At 37.4% G+C, this 9,789-nt stretch overlaps 1 protein-coding gene across 1 annotated transcript; it reads left to right on the forward strand.

Annotated features, from left to right (window-relative positions):
* The first annotated feature begins 4,989 nt into the window (after positions 1–4,989).
* si:dkey-43p13.5 (paired mesoderm homeobox protein 2) lies at positions 4,990–7,918 on the forward strand. The gene is made up of 3 exons (XM_051888670.1): positions 4,990–5,347; positions 6,228–6,385; positions 7,098–7,918. The coding sequence occupies exons 1-3, from the start codon at positions 5,122–5,124 to the stop codon at positions 7,521–7,523; spliced, it is 810 nt and encodes a 269-aa protein (XP_051744630.1). The 5' UTR covers positions 4,990–5,121; the 3' UTR covers positions 7,524–7,918.
* Positions 7,919–9,789: the final 1,871 nt, after the last annotated feature.

Consider the following 9,789-nt stretch of genomic DNA (forward strand, 5'->3'; position numbering starts at 1 on the left):
ATTATCTTGCTGTCAGTGGAGGCCTCACTGAGCCATCGGATTTCATCAAAAATATCTTAATTTGTGTTCTGAAGATGAACGAAGGTCTTGTGGGTGTGGAACAACATGAGGGTGAGTAATTAATGACAGAATTTTCCTTTTTGGGTGAACCAACCCTTTAATGTTGAAAACAGTTGAAAATGGTAATGAATAGTGTTTCTTGTGAGCAGAAAGTTTGGGGAACGGCATTTATTTGAAATAGAAATCTTTTGTTGTATTCATTAGTTTAATTTTTTCATGAATTCAAAGCATCCTTAATGAATAAAAGTAAAATATAATAAAATTCAAATCATACTGACTCCAAACTTTTGAATTATAGTATGTACAGATATTATTTATTTTTTGATTATTGACTATACTAGTAAAAAATACATAATCTCAAAGATTTATTGTAAGGACATTTTTAAATGAACAATGTAAAATCTAGGTCCTGAAGCAAAACTAGTTGAGAAACGTTTAAATTCACTTAATTTTTGGTATAGGATGCAGACCGAAGAATACGGCTATAGTTTTATGAGGTTTTCATTAGTGAGTTACCTTTGTCTTTGAGATTTTAACAAGAAGTTTATTTCCGCCTTCAACAGCCACATATTAATGCAAGATTCATTTCCAATTGCTGTAGAAGCAATTAACCCCTCTAAATTATAATCCAGCATCAGAAATATATCAATCAAGAGAACTTATGCCACATTAAGAAACATTTGAAATGTCTTAAATTAAGCCTATCAAATAGTATTCTCTGTTTATTGTTTGATGATGCCATTCAGGCAGTCTATTTCCCATCTTATATTTCAATGATTTGCTTTAATTAGGATTCCGTATTAAAACAACTGACATTAGAGACTTCACCCTCAATGGAATTTTCACGCTCTTGTCTTGATTCCTCTGTCTGATTTAAAGAAAACTCGATCTCTTTGTATGTCTTCAGTAAAGCCCAGAAGCACTTTGAGCCATTGATGCTGTGAGTTGTTGTTAAGCCCCTGTGTATTCAAATGACGGCACACAGTCTCGGACAAGTGTGAGTCTAAAAGATCAATACAGGCCTGCAAGATCTACTGCCATTGTTGCCCTAATGCCTCCTTCAATAATGCTCTGATATCTCTTTGGCTCATTTTTTGGTTTCACATACAATTTTGTTCAGGCCTAGTGGTTACAAATCTGGGCTGGCAACTGGAAATTTGTTGGTTCAAAGTCTGCAAGGAGTGACTTCTAAGCTTTCACCATTGCGCCATTTAGGAATGTAACCCCAGGATGCCCCACGCTTCAGATAAAAGTGGTCTTTCTGTATCTCCAGATGTATTTGAACCCTGCCAGATTGTTGGTGGAAAAGGATATACAAGCATTCTCTGATAATTACCATTCTGAAAGTGTGAGGAAAGCAGGTAGGGAGGACTTAGATCCCTCGATGTTTTGACAGCTGCATGAAGAGTTTTTGTCCTTCGGTGCTGTTGTGGCCCTAAAGTCAGTGACTCACAAAACCAAGATCGGCCCAGCTGTGTGCCGTGGATGTCTGGATCTGATCAAAGTTAGCGCAGGATTAGCGGTTAACGCCGATGCTGGTGACAGCTCTTGAATCTCTCCGCAGTTTGATCTGATTAGCGGATAGAGGGTGGATAAAGATGATTGTGAGGTGAAATGTTCCTGTGAATTAATTCACACACCTGTGTTTTGTTCTCAGAGAGATCATGACAACTCTTCGTGTATCCGTCAACAACAGGGATGCAGATGTTCGGCGTGTGATGCTGTCTGCTTTCAGTATAAATGTCTGAAACAGGAAGAATTTCTGTTATTCCAAGTTATCAATCATCCACTTTTAAACTTCATTGTGTTTGTGATCAGTCGTTTCAGTGTGAGTACACCCACATATGACATTTGTCATCATTTACTCACCTTTGTGTTGTTCTAAATCCATATGACTTCATTAGGACACAATATTCTAATAATATTTTGATTATTCTGGAGATCTGGTCGGCTTGGAGTTTTTAAGATTCAAAAATGACAGCAGGAAAGTATCATGAATTCCATTTGACTTGTGCACCACATTTTGAGTCTTCTGAAGTCATATGATTGCTATGCGATATAAACAGATCACAATTTATACACTGATCATTTTTATTTCCAATACAACCACATCATTGAGTCGATGAGTTAAACTTAAAGCTGCAATACGCTACATGAATTTTGCCCGGATTTACAATCTGAAACAATTGACACTAGTAGCCGAAAGTCAGAGTCAGTCTGGGCATGCGCAGTGTACACTCTTAAAAATGCTGGGTTAAAAACAACCCAAGTTGGGTTGAAAATGGACAAACATAGCTATTGGATTGTTTTAACACAGCGATTGGGTTAAATGTTTTCCCAACCTGCTGGGTGGCTTTATTTCATTCAACTATTGTTTAAAAATTACTATATTGCTTGCTTAAAATGAGCCCAAAATATGTTGGAAATGAACATTTATTAATATGTTTAATAAATGAATATTTATTAATAAGTTTAATAAATAATCATTAAACAATAAACATTTATTAAATTGCTTATTCATAAATGTTCACCTTTTGATGTTTATTGTTGCATCTAGTAATTATGAGTCTGATTTTTAATTTCCAACCTATTTTGGGTTCATTTTAAGCCAGCCACATATTAATTTTTAAACAATAGTTGGGTTAAATAAAACAATTTAAAACATTTAACCCAACTGCTATATAAGCCAATAGCTGAAATGTCCATTTTCAACACAACTTGGGTTGTTTTTAACCCAGCATTTTTTTAGAGTGTGTGATGGGCACAAACTCTGATATTTTTTTTTAAGTTCAGACTATTTTGGAGTTGTCAAAAGTACCGACTTCGGTACCAATCGGTACTGAAATTTTAAAAATGTGACGCTTTGAGCACTGGATGAGTGGATTCGTAAACACCTCTGATTGGCCATTGTGTTGACGCGCTCATCAGATATGTCTGTGATTGGCTACAATGATCAATGCACGGCAGCGTTTGAAAGCACACTGAAGTGTTTAAATTTGAAAGCGGGAGCGTTTGAAAGCAGGCGTCTATCAGCGGACTGATCCGCGATAGACGCCAGCTTTCAAATGTTCCCATGTGTATCTGTGTAAGCGCTCGGGGAAGCTTCATTGATGACTATTTACAATGTTTTTACAGCGTTGATCATTGAAGCCAATCACAGACATATCTGATGAGCGCGTCAACACAACGGCCAATCAGTGCTGTTTACGAATCCACTCAACAGTGCTCAAAGCGTCACATTTTTAAAATTTCAGTACCGACTAGGTACCAAAGTCGGTACTTTTGACAAACGTTTGATATTTTGAGCTGATTTATATTGTTTTCATTTGTCACATGTCTCCTAACAATAAGGCACATATTTCTATGTGAGCTTCACGTTCTGAATGACTTGAAAGTCTGGTAGCGTGTGATCCTCGGTCTTTTATTGCATGATGCCCAGTTTTCTTTCTGTAACCATTTACAAAGTTGCCAATTAGCATTTTAAAATCTGTTCAGATTTCAAAAGTTGTGTAGTGTATCATTCATGCTAGTCTTGTGAATTGGATCACCGATTAATTGGGACGGTCCAATCTGATTCATTCATGACATCACTACTACACATCAGTTTTGGAACTTGACACTCTCAATTTTCATTAAATTTCATGTGGAAAAGAGGATGTTCTTCAGAAATTCACCTTTTGTGTTCATGCCGTCATGCAGTCAAATACATGAGGGTGAGTAAATGATGACTGAATCATGGGTGAACTATTTATGTAACATTTCTCTATTATCTACATGAAAAGAGTATAATTTTTACTCTGTTTGACGTGCTGTAGTGAATAGTGTGGCATTCCTCTCTAAGTACAATTTGGTCTTAGTTGGGAAAGTGATCTGTTTTCAAAGACCGGAGATCCATGACCCAAAACCATTGTTAGTGAACTCTGTCCTTAGCTCAGGACTGAACAATACACCTTGTTTGGACAGGTGATCTTATTCCTAATGTGAAGAAGGCTTTGAGTGAGATAACAGGCTTAGACGTCTTTTGGACAAAGGCGTTGGTTTTAATCTGACAGCAGAATTCCCAGTTGATGCCACGCATTCTCCATTTCAGAGGGAAAAACGCTTTCGCCAAAGACAAGCATGTTGATTATAAAAACTCATCAAAGCCTTTCCTGAAGGATTTTTTCATTTAGTCATGTTGTATCGCAAATGAATGTCATACAAACACCCAAATGCTGCAAATGGGCTTGTAAATGAATGTCAATTATGTGGGCCAATTAGTGTGATGTGTTTACTGTGTAAACAGAGGCTGTTTGTTTGTGCTCTCTGCAGATTTCAACTAAAGCTCTGTTTGTATTGGGTTTCCTTACTGAACGTTTCTCAGCTGTGAACCTTTTGATTCTCCCTTAATGATTTAATATCCATCTGTTATATCTGCACGTTTTAAGATCTAAACCTTGTACACAATTACACAGAAAGCAAAGCGAGAGCGCCAAACAGGTCTCGCTGGCGGTTGTACGTGTCTTTGAAAGCATTTGCAGCTCATGAACGGTGCTTTTCCCCCATTTTCTCACCGCACTCCAATTCCAAATGTCTGCTTTGTCATATTAATAAGTGAGCACAGAAGCTGAAGAGTGCCCGAACTTGTCCATGGAATACTTCAGAATGACAGGCCGTTCCATATACTCCTCCCCGAATGGAACTGGGGGATATTACTCATTGACTCCTTCAGCATAGCCGAGGTGTGGATTAGGAGGCATTAGGTGTCACCGTGGACGTCTCCTGAAGAGTGATGCTGAAGAAGCCTCTCTTAAATGAACCATGGATTTAATGGTCCCCTATGATTGGGTGCTTTCCTTCAAACCCAGCCCTGTTTCACTAGGATTATTGGTCATAGGTGAGTCATGTGACTCAGGGAGAGGGTGGGACTCGCACCTGATTCAGGTGAGAAAACAAGTCTTGACTCTGGAGCTATGAAGGTCTTCTAAGGAGTTCTCTTCCAACTTTGTTCTTCTGTAACCCTTCAGACCATCTCTTTCTGGAATTCTCTCTGGACCAAAAGGATCTTGCTGAACTTGGGCCATGTTTGGCACTGGGCATTTGGTGTCTCCTCTTTCTTCTGCAGTTTTCCACTCTTCGGCTGCACACTTCTTCCCAGCGTTCCCCAGCAGGTTGAACTCGCCGCAGATCCTCATCCCCGGGCCTCTGTTCAGCTACGAGCTCCTGCGCAGTTACCTGCAGCCTGAACCCTGCAAACAGGCTCTGCTATTGGCCACTCAGTCCGTAGGACAACATGCTGAGAATATCGGTGAGCTCAATGCAACCTATAGGTCCTTTATGTTGTAACAACTAATATGACATCTTATATAATATTATATAATTTATATATAATGTATGTATATATGTATATATACGTATATATATATATATATATATATATATATATATATATATATTTATATGGTACAATCTGCCTGTCATTATCACAAAATAAACCGTTATAAGGATCTTGCATCACCTTGAAGTGGATTGTTTTGTGATAATGACTGTCCTACTGTACATTTTCCCACTTGCTACAAGATAAATAAATATATGTGTATGAAATATTTATTTTGGGTTGAAATCACTTTATTATGTGCGACGAAAGAGGCCACATAGTGATACGAGAGACATTTAGGAAATTGATTGCCTACAGCAGCAATCAATTATACAGTTTAATAAATATTTGACCGCAGAACCGTAGCTGACTAATCAGAATCAAGTATGCCAGAGAGCTGTGTAATAAAATATATAAATAATATATGTGTAATAAAATATGTAAATAAAACCTTTGAGATAAGATTGCTCTCTTATATAATGTGGGGAAAGCTTTGACTAGTGAGGTATAGCTTTGGGTGTTGTATATTTATTTAGGTTAATTGCTCTTAATAATACATATGTGTAGCGTTTATTAAGAGAGGCCATTTGTAAATCATATTCTCTCATAATTGTCCATCCTCATTTTACAGTATTTAATAGGATTCAAAATGTTTACAAAGGATTGGCTAACAGCTCGTAACTAACAATCAATTATCCGGCTCTGCTGAAGAGGGCTTAATGAACGCTGCGCTAATTATCCAATCTAGAGCCATTAGTTCCTTGTCAGCCTCTGGCAATTGTCTAATTGGTGGCTGCGATGTGGCTTCCAGATGAACCCCGGCCAGTGAAGCAGCGGCGAGCTCGGGCCAACTACAGCAGCTGGCAGCTGGAAGAGCTGGAGAAGGCCTTCGAGAGCACCCACTACCCAGACGTCTTCATGAGAGAAGCCCTGGCCCTCAGACTCGACCTGATTGAGGCCAGAGTGCAGGTCACCCTTGCTCTATATATATATATACAATTATAACTACATATATTTTTACAAATATTTTTTCCTACTAAACATACTTAAAACATATTAGTTTTTAATATTAGTTTTGACTAAAAATTATAAAAAGAAAAATCTACTTGAGCTGTAATCTACTTGAGAAGCAAAACTGGAAAAAGGTTAGTAATTAGTAATTTTTAGTAAAAAATTTGTAATTTTTATTTTTTTCTACTAAAAATACTTAAAATATGAAAAAAATCTACTTGAGAATTAAAACTGGAAAAAGAAAAAAATTCTTAATGAGTTTAGAAAAATTCTAAAAACCTAAAATAATAGAAAAAATCTACTTGAGAGACAAAACTGGAAAAGATTTTTTTTTTCTCAATGCGTTTTGGTTTTCCTAATGATTTTTTAATGAGTCATTTTTTTGTTTTTTTATTAAAAATTCTTTAAATAAGAAACATCTACTGGAAACGCAAAACTGGAAATAGGAAGAAAAAAATCCAATGCGAGGAGAAAAGGTCAAGATTAAGTTTCTTTAAGTAGACTTATCTTGCTTTAAGAATTTTAAGGACCTTGTTTTATTTTTATTTTTACTGGAAAACAAAGAAATATTAATACTAATATTGTAAATATTATTTAACTCATATAAAAAAAAAAAAAAATTTAAAAACACAATAAAAATGACAATATCTTTTTTCTTTTGTTCCTCTAGGTGTGGTTCCAAAACCGCAGGGCTAAAATGCGCAGACAGATAAAGCTTCAAAGCCAGGCAGGGGAACAGTGCGTCCGGCACGACAGTGACGACAGACAGATTGAGTCGTCCAGCAAGAACACAGCTCCAGAGCTCCACAGCAGCAACAGCCCATGCTGGGACAGGAAACAGGACAGAGGAAGCCCCACTTGGCCCAAACCCTCCTCATCAGTTATTCACAGCCCCGTGAGCGACGTGCTTCAGCGGCCGAAAGATCAGGACGGGTCAGAGGTGCCCAGTGCGGAGGACTTCCGCTGCTGCAGCATTGCCAAACTGAGGGCGAAGGCCAGGGACTATGAAGCAGAGATCCACAGCACTGTGGCCAAGGCCAGCAGAGAGAGGCAGCTGAAGACACAGGTATCTGCCACAGTCCTGGACAGAGACTGAAGCAGATGTGGCCATCGTCCATTACCTCACTCAAATCCCATTCAGTTCATTATTTATTATTATGCACAATTACACACTCAATGAGGTTGAACAATGTGACTAAGAAAAGCAAATTTCACCACTCTGTTTTGTTCTCAGATTGTCATGATCAGTGTTGGGGGTAACACATTACAAGTAACTTGAGTTATGTAATCAGATTACTTTTTTTTTTCGAGTAACTAGTAAAATAATGCATTACTTTTAAATTTACAACAAAATATCTGAGTTTCTTTTTCAAATAAGTAACGCAAGTTACTTTGTTTTCCCATGTATTGACTGACAGCTCAATCGTGAGAAAAGTGATGTTGTGTGTGTGAACGATGGCTATTGTAGTTCTAGACTTAATGTGAACAGGCATTTACTCATCTCACTTGCACAAAAAGATTCAGTATTCCTCAAAATGAATAAAAACAGTAAAATGCAAACTCAGAATATTACGCAAAACTGCAATAATTATGTTAAATAATACAAATACTTTATGTATTTAATCTCACTTTATCAACCAGTGTTTTGCTGTTGATTCGATGGTCCAATTCCACCATACTAATAAGCAAAATAAACATCACATTTGTTTTTTGTTTTTTCTGAAGAATGGCCCTGTCCCAAACACTTGCGGTCTTCCTATGAGTCTGCGCTTTTGTGACGTAACGCCGCTTTGACTGTTGGGAAGATGCGCAAAAGTGCGCATCGAGGGTGCATATTGGCTGCAAAGGGGGCGCTAGTGAGCACCCTTCTGAAGCTTAAAATTGACAAATGGGACACCCCACGGTCTCGTGGACTTAACGGACACACGCACGCGGCAGCCATCGGAAGTCCACAAGACCGAAAGTGCATAGAAGTGTGCCATTTGGGACAGGGCCTAAGAGTGTTGAACAACTTCTGCTTAGACTTCACACCTTCACACCTTTTCTTCTGCAATCCCTAATGGCAGCACAGCTGAAAGGTGAAAGGTTTGTTTGAGCTGCGCCATCTACTGTACAGGCGTGAATTTGCATTCACTTTGGGTGTGAAAGAGCCTTTACATTTGCCAATTTTTTTTTTTTTTTTGGTTATTAAAAAACAAGTAAGCCCAGCCCAGGAGAGAAAAACTTACTTTTTTAGAAAGAAACTCAAAATGATAAATTACTCTATTACTTAAAATGTAAATTTCCCCAACACTGGTCACGATGTCATGTATTTTTGTGAAGCCAATAATAACTCATAATAATATGCCTACTTTTTTCTCTTTTTTTTAGTTTAATTTTGTTTGGTCGGTAGTGTTGCAAGTGTTGTTGTAAAATGTGCAAATATACAATGGCCAAGTTTTGTTTTACTTTTTTTTTTTTTTTTGACTCTATAGACAAATGTGAGGTTATATTTTTCATTTTAGATTGTTTTTTTTATTTCTTATTTTTATTTTGAGTGCTCTTTAATTATGATTAGCAACAATTCATATACAGCCTATAAATCTTTTTTTTTTTTTTTTTTTGAGGTTGTTTGCTTCACTTTATGCGTACATCTACACAGATAACAATGTTTTCTCAAATGTTGTTGGACTGACAGCTATACAGTGAAGAAGAAAAACTATAAGAGGAAACTCGTGGTGATCTCATCGATGGCCAGCTCTTCTATCAGCTATCCTGTTACCCTGTGTGGAAACACAGGATGTCTGCAAGCTGCCACAAGCCCTCCATAAACACAATGGGGATGACTGAAAAAATGCCTGTCTTTTCTAACAAATGCTTTTTAAAGATTGCAACACACTGTTTTATGTACGAAACAACAAAATATTCCAAGGCACTCACGTGGTTAAGCATAGAAGGCCTTTAATAAATTGGGCTCAATCATTAAAACGTTAAAAAATTGTTTCGGCTTGACACAGCCTTCCTCAGGATAGACTGTTTTATGTATATTTTTCCATAATAGATACCGATTGTGCTCATATAATTATTGCATGCTTTTGGAAATCACTTTTATCCCATGTTTCATACTTAGCATTTACATGCTTTTTAAGAAAATCTGCTACTTAAATACACTTCAGACAATCCTGGGAAATGTTTGTTCAGAGCTGTGACCCTTGGGAACAATATAACTTCTGAACTGCAGGACCCTGCTGGTATATTTGAAAATGTGGACACAGCACCTGTTCCATGTCAAATTAATTTAAAGGTCCTCAATAAGGGAATTTCCTGAGGGATCAGCAGAATTGCAAAGTCAGCTTCATGCAGTGTTTGTGCAACCAAAGCCC

The sequence above is a fragment of the Ctenopharyngodon idella genome, chromosome 3, assembly GCF_019924925.1.
Source record: "Ctenopharyngodon idella isolate HZGC_01 chromosome 3, HZGC01, whole genome shotgun sequence".
Classification (NCBI taxonomy): domain Eukaryota; kingdom Metazoa; phylum Chordata; class Actinopteri; order Cypriniformes; family Xenocyprididae; genus Ctenopharyngodon; species Ctenopharyngodon idella.